The sequence below is a fragment of the Myotis myotis genome, unplaced genomic scaffold (genome assembly GCF_014108235.1).
Source record: "Myotis myotis isolate mMyoMyo1 unplaced genomic scaffold, mMyoMyo1.p scaffold_m19_p_1, whole genome shotgun sequence".
Classification (NCBI taxonomy): Eukaryota; Metazoa; Chordata; class Mammalia; order Chiroptera; family Vespertilionidae; genus Myotis; species Myotis myotis.
The window spans coordinates 106101142-106126451 of NW_023416313.1; the positions used below are offsets into that span (position 1 = coordinate 106101142).

Genomic DNA, 25310 nt, shown 5'->3' on the forward strand with positions numbered 1-25310 from the left:
CTATTGAATGCATATTACAGTTTTACACCAGGCCACATATACAGAAATGTTCATAGCAGCACAACACAATCATCCATCAAAAGAAGAATCTATATAGTAAAAGCCTAAGTGACCATTACAGCGGAACGACCAGAATGACCGGTTGCTATGATGCGCACTGACTACCAGGGGGCAGACGCTCAATGCAGGAGCTTCCCCCTGGTGGTCAGTGCGCTCCCACAGGGGGCGCACTGCTCAGCCAGAAGCCAGGCTCATGGCTGGTGAGTGCAGTGGCGGTGGCGGGAGCCTCTCCTGCCTCTGGGGCAGCGCTAAGGAGCAGCAAGCTGAGCAGTAAGGAGCAGTGAGCAGGCAGGTGGTGAGGAGTGAGGGCTCCTGGACTGAGAGAGGGCATAGGCCAGGCTGAGGGACCTCCTCCCAAGTGCATGAATTTCATGCACTGGGCCTCTATCTATATAATAAAAGCCTAAGTGACCATTACAGCAGAATGACCAGAACAACCGGTCGCTACAATGCGCACTGACCACCAGGGGGCTGACGCTCAAGGCAGGAATTGCCCCCTAGTAGTCAGTGTGCTCCCACAGGGGGGGCACCGCTCAGCCAGAAGCCAGGCTCACGGCTGGCGAGTGCAGTGGTGGTGGCAGGAGCCTCTCCTGCCTCTGGGGCAGCGCTAAGGAGCAGCAAGCTGAGCGGTAAGGAGCAGTGAGCAGGTGGGTAGTAAAGAGCGAGGGCTCCTGAACTGTGAGAGGGCACAGGCCAGGCTGAGGGACACCGCCCTCCAAGTGCATGAATTTCGTGCGCTGGGCCTCTAGTGAATAAATAAGATGGTATATCCACCCTATGACTGAGCAATTCCATTCCTAGATATACTAGTATACCCAAGAGAAAAGTACACATATATACATGTACAAGGATGTCACAGATGCATTATTTGTAATAGTTAAAAACTAGATGTTTTTGAATGTTCCAAATGTTCATCAACAAAAAAATGGATAAATTGCGGCATATTATACAAGAGAATACTACAAAGCAATGAAATGAACAAACTATAGCTACATGCAACAGGGATGAATCTTACACATATAACATTGAGGGAAAGAAGCCAAAATTGAGAAAATTATATTCTGTATAGTTTCAGTCATATGAAGTTCAAAAACATTTCTAACCTCTGGATTAAAAATGAGGATAGTGTTGACCTTTGGGGAAGACAGGGAGGGAACTCAAGGATGGTTTCTGGGTTTTAGTCATGTTTCCTGTTTCTTAATCTGGTTTGTAATGTTCACTTTGTGATAATTCTAAGCTGTACACTTAGAATTTGTGAACTTTTCTGCATGTGTGTAGCATTTCAATTTATTTTTATAATTAACATGTTCATTCTAGAAAGTATTGTATTATGTCCACATAATACCGCACACCAGTGGAACTAAATAAACTATTTCCTTATGCAGTCTCTCATGCTTTCATAAACTTACTGCTGAGAGAGAAAACACATATATGAAAAATATATATAGTACTACTTCATTTATATAAAAATGTATAGCCCTGGCCATTATGGCTCAGTTGGCTGGGCGTCATCCTGTGCACCAGGAGGTTGCCAGATGGATTCCCAGTCAAGGGCAGATGCCTGGGTTGTGGGTTCAATCCCTGGTAGGGGGATACAAGAGGCAGCCAATCAATGTTGTACTCTCACGTTGATGTTTCTCTCTCCCTCTCCTTTCCTCACTCCCTAAAAATCAATAAACTATTCTTTAAAAAAAAAAGAAGAAGAAAAAAAAGTGTAAAAACTAACGATATGTTGGGGCACATAAAAGATATGGCAAAATTATAACACAAAGGAATACTGCACAGAAAATTCAGAATAGTGCTTCAGTTGATTGAACATCATCCTGTGCATCCCTGGGCACTGAAAAGTTGCTGGTTCAATTTCTGATCAGCCTGGTGATGTTTCTTTCTCACATCAATGTTTCTCTCTCTCTCCCCCTCTCTCTCCCCCTTCCTCTCTCTAAAATCAATAAAAAGATATTTTTAAAAGATACAGAATATATCAGTTGACATTGATAAAACACCCTACCATTGAGGCGGGGAAAGCAATCTACCAAATTTTTGGAAATAGCCAGAAAGAAATCCACAGTATTGAAGAAATATTATCAAACACAAAAGTTTTTATGAAGCAATCCCCTTTAAGCGAAAAGCAAAGATAACATCCAGTTATATTTTCAATATATAAAAGTTATTTGTATAATGCTCTAAATCAGGGATTGGCAAATAACAGTATGGGCCAAATTCAGCTCAATACTTTTGTAAATAAAGTTTTATTGGAACCTAGCTATGCTAATTCATTTATGTACTGTCTATGACTTCTCTCACACATGGCAGAGTTGAGTAGTTATAACAGAGACCATATGGCCACAAAGTCTAAAATATTTATTATTTGGCTCTTCATAGAAATAGTCTGATAACTCCAAGTTATTAGAAAAGAAAGCACTTTTTACTACTGTCACTACAAAAATTTACAGTGAAGAAAATAAATTGCATATAAAGTCCATGATTTGTATCAATATCCTACTTTTTCTTATTTCTTTAGTGGTTCTTCTAATTAACTGAATTCATTCAAACCCAATGTTGGCCCTAAGTCTCCCTCATCAGATTTCTAGCTCTCCTCTTTAGCACCTTCTGATATAGCTAGCAATAATAAATCCCTCTGACCTGGTGTGACTCTAATAAAGACACAAATGGTTTCACAAATAAAAAAGACATAAAATAGAAAAGTTAGTAAGTACCCAGAAGAGATGAAGTTTGTACACTGCAAGTTGGGGTGTTAATAATTAAGTGGTGTAGAGAATGAATGACAATGTCATTGAAACAATCAGGTAAGTGTTTAGGAAGAAGAGAAAAAAGAAGCAAATTTTTAAAAAATAAGAAAATCAAACTATTTTAAAATTATGGAAAGCACATTTAGAAAGTATAAAATCTATTAATATCAATCCTTCTATTTACCTATCCAAAGAGGCAAACAGTCCAGATTTTCCTCCTACTGCACAAAGTACTTTGGGAGCACAGCGAGGTCGTGTCATCAAGACTGACTGATGAGAGAGTCTATGTTCAGGCATAAAGTGGTACTTTAGGGCTTCATTCAAAAGATGTTTACAAGTACGGTCATCACGGATAAGATGATTTGCTTCATACAATCTAGTGAGAAACTTAACACTTAGCAATGGTAATCGCACACTGTTAAGTAGCTGTGCTAAGTATTTCTGGCGTTCTTGTACATCATAATTGATCCAAGATTCAAGTGCATAAAAAACAGTCTCTTCGGTAGCTACATTCAAACAGTCATTGGAAACAATTTCATCCAAATCAGCATGTGTAAGCTCAAAAAATTCTTCAGTCTGGCAAACAGCTTCAAAATTCTGGCATATATATTTAGTGGCTGCCAAATAAAGGTCATGACAACCATACGTCTCTGCAAAACGAGAAATTCCAATACAATTACCAGGATCAAGTTGGCTTTCAAGAAATGCACAACATTCTTTCAGGACAAGTTTTATCTGGAGTAGGTTTGCTGCTGGAAGGAGAGATTCCACTGTGTCCTGTGAAATAAAAATAGTCCCTGTGTAGGCATATTCCACAATAGCCTGGAGAGCAGTTTCATCAATGCACTGAAACTCAACCTCACTGTTCTCTTTTTCAGAAAGATTTCCAGTAAACATAGCTTTGAAATATGGGCTGATGCTGGCAAGTACCACTTTGTGAGCATGAATTTTAACATCACCTACTCGAAGAATGATGTCACAGAGTTCATGATGTTGACGAAGAAGATTCAGACCCTGCAGAAGTTGTTCAGAATGTAAGTGTGTTAAGTTAGCAAGCATGTAGGTCGGGGATGTATGGTCCATCTACAGAAAAACAAAAAGCACAAACAGTTAATTCAAAATAATCTTGCCAATATGATATCTTTTCCTAATAGTACAAAATAAATAAAATTTGTTGTTTGTTGTGTTTTACATACATTATGCTAAATACCAGACAGAGGCTTTTTAAAAAATATATTTTTATTGATTTCAAAGAGGAAGGAGAGGGAGAAAGAGATAGAAACATCAATGATAAGAGAGAATCATTGATTGGCTGCCTCCTGCACACCCCCTACTGGGGATCAAGTCTGCAATTTGGACATGTGCCCTGACCAGGAATCAAACTGTGACCTCCTGGTTCATAGGTTGATGCTCAACCATTGAATCACACCAGCCAGGCAACAGAGGCTTTTAAAGTTACAAGGGATAATAACCAGTCATGTAATTCAACTCCTTCAACATAGATATTAAGAAACAGAGGCCTGCCCTAGACAGTTGGGCTCAGTGGATAGAGTGTCAGCCTACGGACTGAAGGGTCCTAGGTTCGATTTTGGTCAAGAGCACATGCCAGGGTTGCGGACTCAGTCCCCAGTAGGGGGTGTGCAGGAGGCAGCCGATCAATGTTTCTCATCATTGATGTTTCTCTCTCTCTCTTCCTCTCTGAAATCAATTTTTAAAAAAACGAAAAAGAAGCAGAGGCCCACAGATTATGAGTTTATGCCCCAAACCACAAAGGTCTCTTGACAATTGACTTTTGGATCACAATTCTGCCAACTCTTCTATTTACCTTCATTAAATTAAAGTCTGAGCTATCACTGAGATACACCAGCCAGGGCTACTCAACTCTTGATCACAACTTCAGATCATACCCACACAATCTGTGCTTCTGAAAGATGAAGAAAAAAAAATCGGAGAGAAGAAAAGAGATGAGGGGGGAAAAAAGAACAAGTGAAAGGCAATAAGGACTGTGGTATATTAAATAATGGCTCCCTAAAAAGACATCCACATCCTAATCCCTGGAGCTTTTGAAGGTGACTTTCCATGGCAATAAAAGGCTTTGCAGGTATGACTAAGGATTCCGAGAAGGGGAGATTATCCTGGTGGGCCCTAAATATAACCACAGGTCTATTATAAGATTTGACACAGGCAAAAGAGAAGGTAATGTGGCCACAGAGACAGAGATTACTGTGATGGAGCCACAAACCAAGTAATACTGGCAGCCACCAGAAGCTGGAAGAAGCAAAGAACAAATTCTCCCCTAGAGTCTCCAGAGGGAGTACAGCCCTACCAACACCTTAATTTCAGCCCAGATATATTAATTTCAGATGTTTGGCCTTCAGAACTGTAAGAGAATAAATTTCTGGTTTTTTAAGCAACTGAGTTTGTAGTAGTTTGTTGCGTCAGACATAACAAATTAATATATAGATGCTAAGATAGCTCATTTGGTTAGAGCATCGTCCCCATAGCCAAGGTTACGGATTCAATCCCAGTCAGGGCACATACAAGAAACAACTTATGAATGCATAAATAAGTAGGACAACAAATTGATGTTTCTCTTCTCTCTTTCTCTCTCTTTCTCTCTGAATTCAATCAATAAATATTTTTTTTAAAAGAAGGGGGGTAGAAAGAATCATTTAAAAAAAAATTAGCCCTAGATGTTTTGGTTCAGTGGATAGAGCATCGGCCTGTGGATTGAAGCGTCCGGGGTTTGATTTTGGTCAAGGGCACATGCCCAGGTTGCGTGATCGATACCAGGTGGGAGGTATGCAGGAGGCGGCCGATCAATGATTCTCTCTCATCATTGATGTCTCTATCTCTCTCTCTCTCCCTCTCCTTCCTCTCTGATATCAATAAAAATATATTTAAAATAAATAAATAAAAATTTAAAAAAAGAAATTAGTGCAGCTGGTGTGGCTCAGTTGGTTGAGTGTTACCCCATGCACCAAAAAGTTGCTGGTTCGATTCCGGGTTGGGGCACATACCTGGGTTGTGGGTTCGATCTCTGGTCGGAGCATGTATGGAAGGCAACGAATGATGTGTCTCTTTCTCTCACGTTGATGTTTCTCTCCTTCTCACACTCTCTCTCTCTTCCTCTCTTTCTCTCTCTGAGTATGTCCTTGGGTGAGGATTAAAAAAGAAAATTAGCTGGGCTGGCGTGGCTCAGTGGTTGAGCATTTACCTATGAACCAGGAAGTCACGGTTTGATTCCTAGTCAGGACAACTGGGCACATGCACAGTGTTCGGGCTCTATTTCCAGTGGGGGGTCTGCGGGGGGCAGCCAATCAATGATTCTCTCTCATCAGTGATGTTTCTATCTCTCCCTTTCTCTTCCTCTTTGAAATCAATACAACTATATTTTAAAAATTAATACATAAATACTTCAAACTAGATCACAGCTGTTTATAATGCATAAAACACAAAACACCTATCCTATCTAATAAAAGAGAAACATGGTAATTAGCGTACGACCACTACCCTTCCCATTGGCTAATCAGGGGGATATGCAAATTAACTGCCAGCCAAGATGGTGACCGGCAGCCAGGCAGCTTGAAACTAACATGAGGCTTGCTTGCTTCAGTGACAGAGGACTCCAATGTTCCCCGCCTGCCTTGCCGGCCTCTGAGCCTGCAGTTTGAAACATTGTAACAAATATAGAAGCTAAACAAAACCCCAGAAACGTGCTTTCAGCGAGCCGGGATCTCAGAGCTGGAGTTATACATTGTTTCGATTATAGAACCCTAACAAACCAGATACCTGCTTTCAGCAGCAGAGGCCTCAGAGCTGGAGCCAGAGCTAAAGCTGGCCCAGAATAAAAAAATAAAGTAAAAAAGGAGTAGCTGGGAGCTTCAGCCCTCAGCCCCTCACCCAGACTGGCCAGGCACCCCAGTGGGGACCCCCACCCTGAAGGGCGTGTGACCACCTGCAAACAGCCATCATCCCCTCACCCAGGCTGACCAGGCCCCCCAGTGGGGACCCCTACCCTGATCCAGGACACCCTTCAGGGAAAACCAGCCAGCCCCACCCATGCACCAGGCCTCTATCCTATATTCCTATATAGTAAAAGGGTAATATGCCTCCCAGGACCGGGATCAGCAGAGCTGCGAGGCCTCCCGGCACCGGGATCAGCGTGACAGGGGGCAGCGCCCAAACCCCCTGATCGCCCTGCGGCTCTGTGTGTGACAGGGGGCGGGTCCCCCCCGCCCCACACGGGCCCTGCTCTGTGTGTGACAGGGTAGAGCCATAACCTCCCCATCGGCCCTGCCCTGAGTGAGAGTGGTGGGTCCCAACCCCCTGATCGACCCTGCTCCGTGGGTGATAGAGGGCGGTGCCCCAACCCCTCCCCGCCCCACGGGCCTTGCTGTGTGTGTGTGTGATGGGGTAGAGCCATAACCTCCCCATCGGCCCTGCCCTGAGTGTGACAGTGGCGGCGCCCCAACCCCCTGATCGGCCCTGCTCTGTGCGTGACAGGGTAAGGAGCCCCAACCCCCCTGATGGGCCCTGCTCTGTGCGTGACAGGGGGTGGCGCCCCAACCCCCAGATTTGCCCTACTCTGTGCGTGACAGGGGGTGGCGCCGCAACCTCCCCATCGACCCTGCCTTGAGTGTGGCAGGGGGCAGTGCCCCAACCCCCAATCAGCCCTACCCTGAGCGTGACTGAGGGTGGCATCGCAACCTCCCGATCCGCCCTGCTCTGTGCATGACAGGGGCGGCGCCCCAACTCCCCAGTCGGCCCTGCTCTGAGCCTGACCAGGGGCTGCACCTAGGGATTGGGCCTGCCCTCTGCCACCCAGGAGCAGGCCTAAGCCAGCAGGGCGTTATCTCCTGAGGGGTCCCAGACTGCGAGAGGGCACAGGCCAGGCTGAGGGACCCCTCCTTCCCCCTGAGTGCACAAATTTTTGTGCACTGGGCCTCTAGTATAATATAAACTGCATCCTTTCTGTCTCATTAACATCTCAAATACAAGTTATGAAAATAAAAAAGTATATGATTTAGTTCCTATTTTAAAAGTATTATCAATAAATTAAAATTCCCAACACTATTAAATAATATAAATATTGGTAGGAGTGAGTACAGCACTTCATTCCTGTGCATTTTTTTATCCTCAACCGAGGATGTTTATTGATTTGAGAGAGAGAGGAAGGTAGAGAGAAAAAGAGAGAGAGACAGAAACATTACTGTTTGAGAGAAACATTGGTCAATTGCCTCCTGTACACGCCCCAACCAGTTACCCCTGGTCAACCGTGGTCTGAAAATACTAAAAGGAAAATTCTAGAGAAAAAACGTCGCAAGTTTTAAATTGCTTGCTGTTCTGAGTAGCATAATAAAATCTTGGGCTGTCCTGCTCCAGCCCACCTGGAACATGAGTCATCCCTTTTTCCAGTGTATCCACATTGTATACACTGCCTGCCCATTCGCCACTTAGTAGCTGTCTCAGTTATAATCAGCTGTCATGGTACTGCAGTACTTGTGGTCAAGTAACATTTATTTTACTTAATAATGGCCCCAAACTGTAAGAGTAGTGATGTTGGCAATTCAGATATGCCAAGAAAGCCATAAAGTGCTTTCTTTAAATGAAAAGATGAGAATTTTGACTTAATAAGGGGAAAACAATTATATGTAGGGTTGCTAAGATTTACAGTAAGAACAAAGCTTCTATCTGTGAAATTGTAATAAAGGAGAAAGAAATTTGTTCTAGTTTTGCAGATGACATGAAGCTGCAAAGTACAGTGAAAACACTGGATAATAAAACAAGGATCCAAAAGAACTGACATCTAACAAGAAGTTTCATAGGAATAAATGCTAAGATTCTATAGTGAATTCCAAAACAGCTATACAAGTATAGAATAAGAGAGAGAAAAAACTCATCTGTAGGATGTCTTTAGAGGGCTTAAGAATTTTAATTTTAGTACTACTTTAATACACTAAGTTTATGTAAGTTTAAGCTGCATCAACAGAATTATAATATACAGACTTAGCACATTCTTTCTTTGCTCTGAAAATATCAGAACACATCTAGAGTACAGATTTGGGGTGCCATCCTGTAAAAGGAAGCGAAACAAAGTCTAGTACCTGATGAGGAGAAAAAAATTCAAATTATGTGTAATGGGTAATGAAACTGAGAACAATAAGTCTGGGGAAAAAAGGATAACTGAGGATATCATGTGAAAAACCAAGGGATAAAAAGTTAATAATAACAATATAATAGAAATAGAGCCTATCACTTAGTAAGCTCTTGATAAATATTATCTTTTTTACCAGTAAGTTATCTTATTACTAGTAAGTTTTTTAAGTTATCTGCTTAAAAAGTATTCTGCTTTCTATGTTGTATCATCTCTCATTACTAGAAAAGAAATCCACCTTGTACCATTAACATTCTAGGCCACACGAAGTATTGCAGAATTGATGATTCTTACATGAAGTTAATGAGTTATTGGTTAGATTCATTTTTTTTTAAATATATATTTTATTGATTTTTTACAGAGAAGAAGGGAGAGGGATAGAAAGTCAGAAACATCGATGAGAGAGATCGATCAGCTGCCTCCTGCAAGTCCCCCAGTGGGGACGTGCCCGCAACCAAGGTACATGCCCTTGACCGGAATCGAACCCAGGACCCTTGAGTCCGCAGGCCGACGCTCTATCCACTGAGCCAAACCGGTTCGGCAAGTTAGATTCATTTTTAATATAAATAGGAAACACAGTGACAGATCCTTAAGTAGATTTTTGTGTATCCAGTTCAACACTGGTAAATTGCCATTAATATAGGATATCCTATATAATAAAAGCTGAATATGCAAATTGTCCCCTTGACCAGGAGTTCAACCGGGAGTTCCACTGCTCGCTATGACGTGTGCTGACTACCCGGGGGTGGCACAGAACATGGCGCTGGCAGCGGGCGGCAGTGGAGGCACTGCCAGCCCCGATGGACCCTGACGGGAGCAGGACCATTGAGGGATGGTGGAATAGGTGAGCAGGTGGTGCCAGGCCAAGGTGAGTACAAGTGGGGGCCTGATCGCCCCACCGATGGCGACCAGGGGTGAGAGCGGGGTGCGGGGCCACCACCTGGCTCCCGGGAGCTGAGGGAGGTGGGTGGGGGACCCGGCCATGACCGATCATTCCACAGACAGCAACCAGCAGCCAGCAGGTCCTGATTGCCCAACTAGGGCTGGGCCCCGGGCTAGGACAGGGAACTGGGGGTGGGTGGCAGCGACCAACCTCCTATGGCGCCCGGGCACGTGGCTGCGACCTCTTGCCGGCTATCTTAGGGGTGACAGGGATGGAGGTGCAGTGAGAATGTGGGGTGTTTGCTGAGCTCACTCACACTCCCCCTGCTACCCTCCCCTGGACACCAGGACTTGTGCACCAGGGAAGCCCCGGCGCTCAGGTACCAAGTGCCTGCGAGGAGGCTGTCCTGCACCTGCGCGGCCTCTTCTGGGTGAGCCGGGCCACAGCCGCTGGGATCACAGAGGCCAGTCAGGCTCCTTGTGGGTTCATGAAGAAGCCGGTCTGCGAGGCCAGCCGGGAGAGAGAACATTGCCCTCCCAGCTTCCATGTGGCACTGCTGGGCAGCGCAGACACCCACGCTGTGCCCTGGCCCACAATGTCCAGCCATGCTCATCGCATCTCTGCATGGGGACTCGGGCGCTGTGACTCAGGTGGAGGGGGGTGCGCAGGGGCCCAGAGGTCAGCTGGGACCTGCCCTTCCACGCCCGACGCTCATGCTTCAATCGCTGGCAAGGCCTAGGGACTGCACCCATGCACTAATTTCGTGCACCGGGCCTCTAGTGAAAGCATACTATAATATTGATTTGTAAATATACATACACACACATATATATGTAAACAAACTCATAAACACACATACATGTTTTTGAGATACCAACTCACACCTGTCAGAATGGCTATCATTAACAAATCAACAAACTACAAGTGCTGGCGAGGATGCGGAAAAAAATGAACCCTCGTGCACTGCTGGTGGGAATGCACACTGGTGCAGCCACTGTGGAGAACAGTATGGAGTTTCCTCAAAAAACTGAAAATGGAACTCCCATTTGACCCAGTGAACCTACTTCTAGGAATATATACCAAGATATCAGAAACACCAATCAGAAAAGATATATGCATGCTGATGTTCATCGCATCACAATTTGCAATAGCTAAGATTTGGAAATAGCCTAAGTGCTCATCAGCAGATGAATGGATTAAAAAACTGCGGTGCAACCTAGAACGAACTCTCCAAAAATTCATCTGGAATAAAAAAAGACCCCAAATAGCTGAGAAAGAAGAACAAAGTAGGTGGGAACTCAATTTCAGATATCAAGCTGTATTACAAAGTCACTGTTCTCAGAACTGCCTGGTACTGGCACAAGAACAGACATATAGATCGATGGAACAGAATAAAGAACCCAGAAATCAACCCAAACCACTATGCTCAATTAATATTCGACAAAGGAGGCAAGAACATACAATGGAGTCAAGACAGTCTCTTCAATAAATGGTTTTGGGAAAACAGGACAGATACTTGCAAAAAAAAAAATGAAACTAGACCACCAACCTACACCATACACACAAAAAAACTCAAAACGGATAAAAGACTTAAACATAAGACAGAAACCATAAAAATACTAGAGGAATCCACAAGCAGCAAAATCTCAGACATATGCCAAAGTAATTTCTTCACCGTTTATAGCTCTTAGGGCAATGGAAACTAAAGAGAAAATAAACAAATGGGACTACATAAAAAAATAAATAAATAAAAAGCTTTTGCACAGCAAAAGAAACCATCAACAAAACAAGAAAGCCCACTGCATGGGAGAACATATTTGCCAATGTTATCACCAATAAGGTTTAATCTCCAACATTTACAGGGAACTCATACAACTTAACAAAAGGAAGATAAACAACCCAATCAAAAAATGGGCAATGGATCTAAATAGATACTTTTTGAAAGGAGCAATAAGGAAGGCCAAGAGACATATGAAAACATGCTCAAAGTCACTAATCATCCGAGAGATGCAAATCAAAACAACAATGCGGTAACATCTCACAACTGTCAGAATGGCTTTCATCAACAAATCAACAAACGACAAGTGCTGGAGAGGATGCGGAGAAAAAGGAACCCTGGTGCACTGCTGGTGGGAATGCAGACTGGCACAGCCACTGTGGAGAACAGTATGGAGTTTCCTCAAAAAACTAAAAATGGAACTCCCATTTGACCCAGTGATCTCACATCTAGGAATATATCCCAAGAAATCAGAAACACCAATCAGAAAGGATATATGCATCCCTACGTTCATAGCATCACAATTCACCATAGCTAAGATTTGGAAACAGCCTAAGTGCTCATCAGCAGATGAGTGGATTAAAAAACTGTGGTACATCTATACAATGGAATACTATGCTGTGGTTAAAAAAAAAAAAAGAGGGAATTCTTACCATTTGCAATAGCTGGATGGAACTGAAGAGCATTATGCTAAGTGAAATAAGCCAGTCAGAGAAAGAGAAATATCATATGATCTCACTCATTTATGGACTATAATGAACATAAACTGATGAACAAAAACAGATCCAGAGACAGAGAAGCATCAATCAGACTATCAAACCTCAGAGGGAAGGTTGGGAAGGGTGGGGGTAAGAGGGAGAGATCAACCAAAGGACTTGTATGCATGCATACAAGCCTAACTAATGGACACGGACTACAGGGGGATGAGGGCATGAGTAGGGGTTGGGGAGGCAATTGGGCAATAAGGACACATATGTAATACCTTAATCAATAAAGAAAAAATTTTAAAAAAATATATCCTCAGGTGAGGATTAACAACAACATCCAAAAAAATAAATAAAATAAAAAACTGTGGTACAGAGAACCAAGATGGCGGCATAAGTCAGCATCTGTACTTGCTGCCTCCCACAACCACATCAAAATTACAACTAAAATACAAAACAACTATCACCCAGAATCATGGGAAAGCTAGCTGAGTAGAAGTACTGCAACTAGAGAGGTAAAGAAGAAAGCGTATTGAGACTGGTAGGAGGCGCGGAGGTGCAGAACAAGCTGGTCTGGCACCCAGGTGTGCCGCTTTTTTAATCGGGAGGGAGATCGCCTCTGCAGAGGCTGCCTGGAAGAGCAAGGAGTCCCAGTCCCACACCAGTCCCCCAGCCCAGGGTCCCAGAGCTGAGGAAAGAAGCCCCTAAGGGCAGTAAGAGGCTGTAAAAACCAGTGTGGATTGGGGCTGAGTGACACACAGGTTGCTGGAGACCCAGCTGCTCCTCTTAAAAGGCTGGCACCACAATTCAATTTACAAGCTCCCACTTCCTCTGAGCTCCAGTGCCGGGTGAGGCTCTAGGGCAGTGATGGCGAACCTTTTGAGCTCGGCGTGTCAGCATTTTGAAAAACCCTAACTCTGGTGCCGTGTCACATATAGAAATTTTTCAATATTTGCAACCATAGTAAAACAAAGACTTATATTTTTGATATTTATTTTATATAATTAAATGCCATTTAACAAAGAAAAATCAACCAAAAAAATGAGTTCGCGTGTCAACTCTGACATGCGTGTCATAGGTTCGCCATCACTGCTATAGGGGACCCAGGCACATACGGGGAGAAACTGGACTGTGCGGCATCGGGGCAGGAATTCGTGGGTGGTTTTCTTCCAGACAGAGGTGCTCGAAGTGGTCATTGCTCCCGTGCTGGAACCTCCCCGGTGTAAGGCTGACAGCCATTTCTGTTTGCTCCACCCTGGTGATTCCCTGAGTCCCCCTCCCGCTCAATTTACAACCCCACCCAAGCTGTCTGCAGTGGCTTTTGCATATGAATGGCTGTCCTTTCTCAGGCAAAAACTCTCTTAACACATTGCGTACTGCATAGAAATCTCTAAGACATACGCCAGGGACCTCACGTTTTTTGGGCAAACTGCACTTTATTTAAATCATCATAATGCACTTTAGGTGTTGTTCTTCAATAATTATAACATTTTTATTTACAAAAACAATTAAATAATTAAAGTTCCTAGTACTTTTTTAACGTATGGCACTGCGTAAAACATTCTCCTCTATGAAGAGGGACCAAACAAAATTTACATAAGTATCTAGATTCGCTCCTTTTTCCACGGGCGTGAAAAACGAGAACACTCATGAGTGGTCCTTAACAGATGGCGCGCGAAACACAAGAAAACTCCAAAGCGGTACGAAATGTGTTAAAAAAAAAAGCTGCAGCTGGGTCAGAGAGCCCCAAACCTATTAATAAAAGGCCCAAGACTGGCACCAGCAGCAGCCTGCCTTGCTTCACAGCTGAGCCTTGTCTGGGCACTTCCAAACCCGATACAAAGAGGAGGAATCTGAAGATCTCTCTGTAGCTCCTGCTGGGTGGCCCCAGGCAGTGGCTGATTTTGCACCTCCCTGGAGACCCAAGAGCCAGTGCACCCAGTGGTCAGTGTGAGACTGTACCAGATGACAACTCTTCACATCCATAAGCGACACACTCAAGGAGCAGACTCAGTGAGCACCAAAGCCCCACTGAAGCAAGTCCTGCTCCAAAAGGGTGTCTCCTGCATAGCAGCTCTCCCACTGTAGTCAAAGCTGGTTCCCACAGCCAATTCCTTCCAGTGACACCAACAACAATCAAGGCTCAACTACAAGAAAACTGTGCACACAGCCCACAAAAGGGTGCACCAAGCGTGTCCATCTCAGCAGACTGGGGAGGCTGACTCACTGGGCCCTATAGAGCCCCTACTACACAAGGCCACTCTATCAACTCAAGGGGACTTAGCAGCTACCCAATACATAGAAACAAACACAGAGAAGCAGCCAAAATGCAGAGACTGACAATTCTCAGAGGGAAGGGGGTGTGTGTGTGGGGGGGGGGGGTACAAAAAGAGATTAGACAAAGATCTCATATGCATGTATACATATTTAATAAAATGCAATAAGAGAATTCCCATAATCACTTGTATGGAGGATGAACTTTTTATGGAATGGATAAATATCCTTACAGGTTTATGCTATTCTGAATAAACCTCTCTATACTCTTAAAAACACACACACACACACACACACACAAAAAACTGCAGTACATCTACACAATGGAATACTATGCTGTGGTAAAAAAGAAGGAATTCTTACCATTTGCAACAGCATGGATGGACCTGGAGAGCATTATGCTAAGCAAAATAAGCCAATCAGAGAAAGATAAATACACATTATCTCACTCATTTGTGGAATATAATGAACAACATAAACTGATAAACAAAAATAGATACCTAGATAGAGAAGCATCGATCAGACCGTCAAACCTCGGAGGGAAGGCAGGAGAGGGTGAGGGTGGGGTAATAGATCAACCAAAGGACTTGTATGCATGCATATGGGCATAACCAATGGACACAGACAGTAGGGGGGTAAGGGCATGTGCTGGGTGGAGGGAGGGGCCGGGGAGAGATCAATGGGGGAAAAAGAAGACATATGTAATACAGTGTTGACCTGCTTAAAATATTTACTGAGTCTATTTATAATTGTTGCCACTCCTGACAAGACTAAATTATTCTATAAAGAGCATCTATTGTCATAATAAAGTAAGCTTTTTACATGTATGAACACCTTTCATCTTCAGAGTAACACCATGAGATAGGCACTGTTATTATTATTCCCATTTTACAGATGAAGAAATCAAAGCATGAAGAAATTAGGTCCAAGGGAAGAGTTAAACCGTGGCACACTGTTTCCAGAGTTCTAAAATAAAATAGTATGTTATTCTGCCTCACTTATGAGCTCATAATTTCTTAATCTTGTTAAAGTTTTAATTCAAACAAAAAAATAAAAAAGTGAAAAGTAGAAACCCCAAAAATATAGATCACACACACACACACATATATAAAATATAAACATACACTATGCAGATCAGACACAAAAATACATAAGGGATTTAAAAGGAAATAAAGAGGGATCATGGAACATTCATTTCCTTTTATTTATATCATAGAAGGATTGATTCTTCTTCCCCCACATCCCTGCCATACTTATTTTGTTTTTAATTTTGGTACCATAAACAAATATTTAGGATACTCTAAATCCAAATAACTAGATCAGTCAAGATTGAATAAATAGCATCCATTTGAAAAGTGTTTTAAAAGGTAAGAGTATTGTACTTCACTTCTAATCACATTCATCTCTTATTATATATTTGATATATAATAAATATCCACAACATAAATACACTGTTAGATAAAATTAAACTTTCCAGAGTCTACAGCAGCTTCACAATTTTAGGTTCTGAAACAAAGTTAATAAAGGTCAAGCCAGGTGTTTTGTAACTGCTTAATTGACATCTAAGCTACAAAACAGTGGTGCTGACAGTGGTGCTGAAATCAGTTGGGAGGCAATTATCTGCTACAAAGAAAGCAAATAAATGATGAAGGGAAATGAAGTTGTTTAAAAAAATCCAAACACACATGTACCTTTCTGTAAAAGTGTAATTTGTGAATTTAAGAGAATATTTTATCACGTTAGCTCTTTTCTTAAATTTTTTTCCGACAGTTCAATTGCTCACAGAAGAATTCAACTAATGATGGCATAGAATTTTATGAGTGAACCTATGGCACAAATTGATATATTTGCCTTTTCTCTGAGATAGACTTTCTTTATATCTGGAGAAACAATAGTAAAATTAGAGCATGTTATATAATATGAATCATTGCATCACAGAATCAGGAAAAACAGAAGAAAGGCATTACTGAAAACTAAAAGTTACATAATTAACCTAGCCACTGAAAAACTGGTTTAAATGGATGTGAAATCCTGTTAACTTATTCAAATTATTGCTTAAAATGCAACGAAAATTGGATTTCTGTGTAAAATTATAGTTTTGACTCAGTCAGAAATGTACAATGGCTTTGGAACATAAACCTAAGTAATTTAAAACATTATCACTGATTTAAATCCATAGCACCTGTTTAATCCCACATGTGTAAAAATAAGCTCATAATATCTTAAACCTTCCTAAAGTTTTGACTCAAACAAGAAACTAAAAAGATTCAGAACAGGAACCAAAAAAATTAAAATATATATATAATCAAATATATAATCAAATATATGAATGATTAATAATGAAAAAATCTAATTTTATCCTATAGTTTAACACTCTCCCCCACCAAAACTTCCCCAAAGCTCCAAGTAAGTAGCTAAACGACTAACCTTAATTTTACTTTTTTTCTCTGTCCAATTACTTTCCAATAGGAACATCCATAAAAATTGCTAAATTACAAATGTAGAAAATGTAACCTCAAAAATTTGTTGTGAGGATTAAATGAATTAAAATTCAATAAATACCTAACATAGTGTATGGCACATAGCAAACACTCAATATATGGTAGTGTTATTATAATTACCTGTTAACATTAATAACACCTTTCATTTGCATAATATTTCTTCACAATAACTTCTTAACCTACACAAAAGTCATAGTAGTTTACAGAACTCACATTGATTTTCAATATTCCTGGATGTCTGTAAAATTTGAGTACGAACACAGAAAAAACTATAATGGTTTATGCAATCAATTAATATCACTGATGAAGGAAATAAAGGATGTTTTTAGGGCAATTGTATTTAACTTGCTTAAATTCAGTTCAAAAAACTAAGGTATATATCACAAACACTCCTGTAATCCATTATTTCAACTAAGCTTTTTTGAAATTATTGACATTTTTAAGTTGTTTTACTTTAATTTGCTATTTTCAATGTATCTTTAATTATCCACTTTCAACTTTCAGAGGTGTACTATTAATACACCTAACAGAGAATTCCACTCTTCTAGAATTTAATTTTTTTATCCTACCTCTATTTATGGTTCAATATAAAAGGCATTTTTCTAGTCCATACACAATTCCTAGAATTTCCTGGATTTGTACACTTCAAAAATAAGATTAAAAAATTCTTTGTAATTGAAATAAACAATACACATTAAATGGATGAGATTTATCTTCCACAGACAATTAGTAAGATGTGTGATGCTGTTAAGATCCCATTTCCTAAATATCCACCATGGAGATTAATGCATCTTTCAAATCTTCATCAAAGAAATTTAATGTAACAGCTATAAAGTAAATTGCAATCTATAACACAGTGATCTATCTACAAGGCCCAGAGAAAAGTAGTCAAAATCAAACTTTATCTTGCTTTGTTAATCTAAGGAACAGGACTTGCGAAGAATTCTCTATAGCAGGGGTGGGGAAACTTTTTTCTGCCAAGGGGCGTTTGGATATTTATGACATCAAAGGGCCTTCTATATTCAGACAAACATTTAATTAACTCATCCCTAATGCCTCGGCAGGGCCAGACCAAATGATTTCGAGAACCTTATACTGTACGGCCCTCGGCTGGACCTTCCCCCACCCCTGCTCTATAGAGATAAGGGATAATTCTTAAGCTTCTACCATAACTTTGATGATGAATACCATTCAAGACTTTCCAAGTTCCTTTTCTTTAACTTTATGATTACCACACAACCTCTACTTACTATTCCCAAGTTCTCAGATACATGAAAGACTTCACTGGATTTTCAACCTGAAAATTCTAATCACTGGAAAGGGTAATCTTCTATTCCAACATAAACTGGCATTCTAATGTGTACATTCTAATGTGTAAACCATTCCCTTATTTAGATTAGTTTGAGTTGTGTTCCTGAAGTCTGAGAAAACTTGAGTAAAAGTATACATTGGAAGTAAGAGAACTAGACATAATGTCTCATTGACAACTGTGACAATCATCTCTTGGTTTTCTCTCCCTGACCTTACTCTGCTCCTATAAGAAAGAGAAAGAGAGAGAGAGAGAGAGAGATCGTTTTTCTTTAGTCTACTGAAACATAGCCAAACCAAATTTAGGCAGATTCACTTACCCATCAAAATGAGTAATTTTAAAGGAACAATCTAGATTAGAACTTAAAAGCAAAACACGGATGCATGGTTTACACAAAACGCATTTACATTTATTCTAGCCCCAAAAGAAACCTATGATATTCAAATTGTGCTGTCAGACAACATCAGATATTAATCTTAAACTTAAATTATTCATCAACATTATTTATAAAGTGGTTTGGCACATGTGACTCAATTATTCTAAGGTTTAAAAATGTACTTAAACATCCCATGTGGCACAGAGCAGGGTAGGCGCACTTGCATCTGAAGTGCATAAACTGGAGACTTCAAATGAAAACTCAGACGTTGCTCACTGGATCATTCAAAAGGAATTGTGTTATTCCTTCAACAACAACAAAAATTCTCTTCCACACTTCAGAGAAGTCAGTCTTACAACAAACACTCCATCTCTTCAATTGTGTCCGCTAACGTTTCACTTACAAGAAGGTTAAAATGCTAATCAAATCCACAGTTCACCTAAGTCCTAAAACAAAGAAACGTTTAGTATCAGCCTTAAACCTACAGGGCAGAATTCTCTTAGGACCACGATGCCAAGAAGTCGACCCAACGGAAATATTCTCTGCAATCTCCGTTTCCAGAAGACTGAGTGGCTGCAGAGATGCACGAGCATCCTGGAGGGAGCCTGGGGCGGCGGGGGAGCGGGAGGGGTGGAGAGGTAAGTCCCACAGGGGAACTGCCTTGGGAGACTTGGAGAACACAAGGGAGAGGCGGTTAGGTTTAGGGAAAAATAGGTTTATTACAGATTACGTATGTTTCCAAAGAGAACTTAGTGATGGTGGTAAGGAAAAATGACATAAAACCTTGAACCCTCCACGGCCGGAGGGAAGGATAAGCAAAGTAGGAAATGGGGGGTCGGGGATAGGGCGGGGAGTGCAAGGGCCCAAAACCCGGATTTGAAAAAAGAACGCAAGCTCTGAGCCTGGTCTTGATCCGGATCTTCTGCCTCTGAGGCGGACGGCAGGGGAGAAGGATCGCACTGCCTCCGGGTTGTAGAGAGCAACGCGCTCACAACGCTAACTAGTCCTGCACAAGAAGATGTCTCCTCTCTCTCCTTGCTTACTCCCGTCTATTTCTTTACCTCTCTCCAGCACCAACGGCACCCCGGCAAAACTCTGCCAATGCCTGCGCCGCAGGTGGACAGCGAAAGGAAAATACCTGAGTCCCAGGAATCACGCAGGCAACGACAGGAGGAGGAGCCGAGGACAACTGGAGTCCGGGCAGGATCCTCGCTTGCCTCTAATCAAACCTCAATTCTTACGGGTGGGGCAGGGAACTTCCGCCCTGAACCTGGAGACCGTCACTTCCGCCTAATGCCTCCTCCCCCGCGGCTCCCCCAACACACCTTCTTCGAGTACTCGGCTCCAGATACATTCACTAAGCTCGCTATGTTCGCATTGTTCTCACTTCCTTTTCCAGGAGACCTCTGCCCAGTCTTAACACCTGACGTGGACTACATGACCCAGCATTCACCACGGCAGGTTGATTTCCGGGTCAAAAGGTCCGCGCTGATGCATCACCATGGAAGCGATGGGTTTGGTCACGTGGCGCCCCTGGTTACGCCCGGTGGTAGCTGTGGGGTCTGGGGCTTTGCCGGGGGCCATTTTGCCGAGGGCTTCCGGAGTTGGGGGTGGCTTGGAAGCTGACTGAAGCTGTGTTTTCTCCTCTGCAGCTTGGGATTTGGAGAGGAACAAGAAGGCTGGGCTCCATCAAACCCTTCGGAGACGATGGTTTCCTCCAGCCTCTGCCACTTAACGACCCACCATGGAGGCTGCGCCCTCCGCGCTGCTCCTGCTGCTTCCCCTTCCAGCCAAATGTTCCTATCGCCCCGAGAGCCACAGCCGTCCTTCTGCCCCAGAGACTGATGAAAGTCGAGGTGCGGGCACCATGAGAGGCGAGAAAAACTGCTGCCGTGGAGCTGCGGGAGATCACGGTTCCTGCCCCTCCACTCCTTCGCCTCTGGCCTCGGCCCTCTTGATGCCCGCGGAGGCTATCTCCAGTAGTTGGCCTGGGTCTGGAGGCGGTTTGTCAGGGGGGGATGAAGAGGAGACTCGGCTCCTTCAACTCCTGCGGACCGCGCCAGATCCTTCGGAGGCCTTTCAGGCGCTGCAGGCTGTTTTGCCGCGGCGTGGCGGTCGACTTGGCTTCCCCAGACGGAAGGAAGCGTTGTATCGAGCCCTGGGCCGAGTGCTTGTGGAAGGAGGTAGAGATGAGAAGCGACTCTGCTTGCAACTCCTCTTGGACGTTCTTCGAGGTCAGGGGGAGGCAGGCCAGCTGGAAGAGGCCTTTAGCTTAGCACTTCTGCCTCAACTGGTTGTCTCTTTACGAGAAGAGAATCCGGCCCTGCGGAAAGATGCGCTGCAGATCCTCCACATTTGTCTGAAACGTAGTTCTGGGCAGGTGCTAAGAACGCTTATACAGCAAGGCCTGGAAAGTACTGATGCTCGGCTTAGAACTGCAACAGCGCTGCTGTTCCCTATCTTGCTTACTCCTGAGGACTTGTTGCTGGGCCTAGATCTTACCGAGGTGATAATATCCTTAGCCCGAAAGCTTGGCGATCAGGAGATAGAAGAAGAATCTGAGACAGCTTTCTCTGCACTTCAACAAATTGGGGAGCGACTTGGCCAAGAGAGGTTTCAATCCTATATCTCTCGCCTGCCGTCTGCCCTGAGGAGACACTACAATCGCCGCCTGGAGTCCCAGTTTGGCAGCCAGATTCCTTATTATTTGGAACTTGAAGCTTCTGGATTTCCCGAAGACCCCCTTCCCTGTGCAGTGACCGTTTCCAACAGCAATCTTAAATTTGGGATTATTCCTCAGGAGCTGCATTCAAGATTGTTAGATCAGGAAGACTATAAGAACCGGACTCAGGCTGTTGAGGAACTAAAACAGGTGATGGGACGATTTAACCCAAGTTCTAATCCTCATTCTAGCCTTGTCAGTTTTATTAGCTTGCTGTATAATTTGTTAGACGATTCTAACTTCAGAGTGGTCCATGGCACACTTCAGGTTCTGCATTTACTGGTTATTCGCCTTGGAGAGCAGGTACAGCACTTCTTGGGACCAGTTATAGCAGCTTCTGTCAAAGTGCTGGCAGACAACAAGTTGGTGATCAAACAAGAATACATGAAAATCTTCCTCAAACTCATGAAGGAAGTAGGTCCTCAACAGGTGCTTTGTTTACTCCTGGAACATCTCAAACATAAGCATTCCAGAGTTCGAGAGGAGGTGGTGAACATTTGCATTTGCTCCCTCTTGACATACCCTAGTGAGGATTTTGACTTACCCAAATTGTCATTTGATCTTGCCCCAGCTCTTGTAGATAGCAAACGCAGGGTGCGACAAGCAGCTCTGGAAGCCTTTGCTGTGTTGGCATCATCAATGGGCTCAGGTAAAACCAACATCCTTTTCAAAGCTGTGGATACTGTTGAACTACAAGATAATGGAGATGGAGTGATGAATGCTGTGCAGGCCAGATTGGCTAGGAAAACCCTCCCAAGGTTAACGGAACAGGGATTTGTGGAGTATGCCATACTCATGCCATCATCTGCCCAGGGTAGGTCAAGCCATTTGGCACATGGAGCAGATACAGATTGGCTTTTGACTGGTAACAGAACTCAGAGTGCATACTGTCCCTGTGGTGACCACACAAGGGATAGCATGCAAATTTATGGATCTTACAGTCCAACTATCTGTACCCGGAGGGTATTAAGTGCAGGAAAAGGAAAAAATAAATTACCATGGGAAAATGAGCAGCGTGGAGTCATGGAAGAAAACCAGACCTCCAATCTGAAGGATACAGAACAGGTATGCATCCCTAATTTCCTTGTATTGATACTAAAATAATTTAAAATGAAAGTATGCCTGTAATTTAAGGGTTATGCTGCTTTAGAGTTGTTATGCTTTATTTTTAAACTAATTTGAATGCTGATGTGGGTATTATAATGGTACAGGTCACATAGGAGTGTTTAATAGGCTTTTTGTTTGATGGATTTGATTAAATTCTAGGCACAATGTGACATAGACAATAGCTGGATTTCAGTTTTAACCGGTCACTTTGGCTTATCAGTGATCTCATTCAAACAACAAGCACTAATTATCTAGTAAGAACCAGTTAAAGAGCTAAGTTCTGGGAATGAAAATGAGACCAATTCCACCAAGTTAGACCTGTAAACAGGCAATTACAAATTTGTTAAGTGCTAAAATAAAAATAGTCTTGTGGGAATACTGAAAACAGGAAAAATAATTCCACTAGAAAAGTCAAAAAAGCCTTTGGAGATGTGACATCTGAATTGAAATTCTTCCCCATGCCCCTCCCGAAGTTTTTATTTTGAAATGTTCAAATCTACAGATAGCTTAATAGTACAATGGATATTCATATACTTCATCTATATATACACCATTTATTATCCTCTTGCCATATGTACTATATATTTGCCAAACCAATTGAAAGTGCAGATATCTTAACATTTCACTCCTAAATATTTCTACATATATCTCCTAAGAATGACATTCTTCTTTGTAGCCATCATACCACTATCATTCCTCAGAATGAAAAAAAAACAATGCCTCAAAGGCCTGACTTTACTTTCTTGAAATCTCATAATTTCTATGACTGATTATATAGTAGTCAGGATTAAAAGGACACAATGGAATAAAAATGAGGCCAATTACAGTCAACTTCTTATTAGGTACATTTAAAGACATATGCAGTTGAAAGAGTAATTTAGAGAAAATAATCCAGTATGGAATACATTTTATATTAGATTTATTCTGTAATTAATTTCTGCTTAGAGAACAGAACATTCATATGTATGCCAGATACAACAGCCAGTGTTGGTGGTGGTGATGGGGATAAAGAGGGCAGTGGTCATAGTGGAAAATGTGTATATGAGTATAAGATTTTCAAGAATCTAGAAGTCAGTCAGGAATTAAACTTTGCTATAGAAAATTCTGCAAATATTTAAAAGCAGACTTTAGGACACATAATTATTATCAACATGATAGGCCCTTTTTGGTCTCAAAATCAGTCAAATTATTTTTCATCAGGATAAGTTTTGATGACACTAAACAATGAATAAAGGGAAAAGGAAATGAGAGTAAAAGAGAAAAGTGCAGATATATTTTGATAGAGTTATGATAGAGTTATAAATTTACAGAATGTGAAGCAGTCTGTTTAGAGTACCTTAGGAACATGGCACTGAGTTTTTGGTCTTTGAAGTTAATATCTAAAATTTTAATTTGTTTAATTCCTTCAAGTTATAGTACATGAAAATATTATAAAAGGCAATTTCATACTTAATATTTTAACAATGATTTAATTCACATAGTCTTATGTACAATTTTGTTTGTTTTATCAATTTCAGAGAAGGGAGAAGGAGAGAGACAGAAATATCAATGATGAGAGAGAATCATCAATAGGCTGCCTCCCGCACGCCGCACACTGGGGATTGAGTCTGCAACCCAGGCATGTGCCCTGACTGAGAATCTAACTGTGACCTCCTGGTTCTTAGGTTCATAGGTTGACGCTCAAGTACTGAGCCTGAGCCACACCAGCTGGGCTTATGAATTATTTTAATCTTGCATTTGCTTTCCTATATATTTTTCATAAAAATATTCTTTTCTTTTCTTTTTTTAAATATATTTTATTGATTTTTTACAGAGAGGAAGGGAGAGAGATAGAGAGCCAGAAACATCGATGAGAGAGAAACATCGATCAGCTGCCTCCCGCACATCTCCCACTGGGGATGCGCCCGCAACCCAGGTACATGCCCTTGACCGGAATCGAACCCGGGACCTTTCAGTCCGCAGGCCGACGCTCTATCCACTGAGCCAAACCGGTCTCGGCCATAAAAAGATTCTTTGACTTACTAATGCATTTTATTTAATCTTCTGGCAAAGGGTATAAACATAGTTTTATTCTATTTTGGTATAGCAGCAAATTATCAGAAAAAGACCTTTTAATAGCTAATGCTCTCAGAAACTACCTATATTCCTGCATTTATTGAACTCATACTAAAATTTATTGTGATTTCCAGTTTGGTGAGCCTTTCATCTTCTATCAGTTCTTTCTGGTTTTACCTGGATTCCAACATTGCCCCTTAATGGTGGTCATTTAAAAACTTTATTCCAATTACCCAAAGTCTCCTTCTGGAACATTGTTGTGTGTTTTTTCTAATCACTTTAAAAACATTTTTATTTTTACTTTGGAGAGAGGAGGGAGGAGGCGGGGTGGAAGAGGGAGAAGAAAGGAAGAGAGAGAGGGAGAGAGGGAGAGAAATATTGATTTGTCGCCTCACACACCAGCCCTAACTGGGGATTGAACAGACACCTGGGTATGTGGCCTGAACGGGAATCCAACCACCACCTTCTGGTGAATAGGGCCATGCTCCAACTGAACCACACCAGCCAGTGCTCAAATCACTTTCCATGCACTTTAAGAAAACACAGTTGTGATATTACATATATAAAATTTTATATACCATTTTTGCACTTAACAGAAGTATTTTCCATGTTAAAACCTCTCTAAGTGCTATAAA

The 25310-nt window shown here is 42.1% G+C and overlaps 2 protein-coding genes across 15 annotated transcripts in view; one reads left to right on the top strand and one right to left on the bottom strand.

Moving 5' to 3' along the window:
• Positions 1–20191, bottom strand: part of KLHL28 (kelch like family member 28) — a 32103-nt gene extending 11912 nt beyond the window's left edge. Inside the window, exons 1-3 of one of the 4 annotated variants that reach the window (XM_036346817.1) lie at positions 19930–20084; positions 4636–4734; positions 2995–3893 (exon numbers count right to left, since the gene is read on the bottom strand). In XM_036346817.1, coding sequence (XP_036202710.1) covers positions 2995–3893; positions 4636–4641 — 905 coding nt within the window. In that variant the 5' untranslated portion in view covers positions 4642–4734; positions 19930–20084. Of the gene's footprint in view, positions 1–2994; positions 3894–4635; positions 4735–19852; positions 20085–20116 lie in introns of those variants that run through there. The other 3 variants (XM_036346842.1, XM_036346822.1, XM_036346832.1) reach the window with 3 other exon arrangements.
• Positions 20192–20362: 171 nt separating this feature from the next.
• The window catches only part of TOGARAM1 (TOG array regulator of axonemal microtubules 1), a 137686-nt gene continuing 132738 nt past the window's right edge, over positions 20363–25310 (top strand). For 4 of the 11 annotated variants that reach the window (XR_004973696.1, XR_004973698.1, XM_036346798.1 and 1 more), the window contains exon 1: positions 20363–22578. Coding sequence is in view for 9 of the 11 variants with exons in the window: in XM_036346798.1 (XP_036202691.1) it covers positions 20536–22578 (2043 nt within the window). In the remaining 2 variants the exon portion in view is untranslated. The remainder of the gene's footprint in view (positions 22579–25310) is intronic. The other 7 variants (XM_036346787.1, XM_036346790.1, XM_036346793.1 and 4 more) reach the window with 3 other exon arrangements.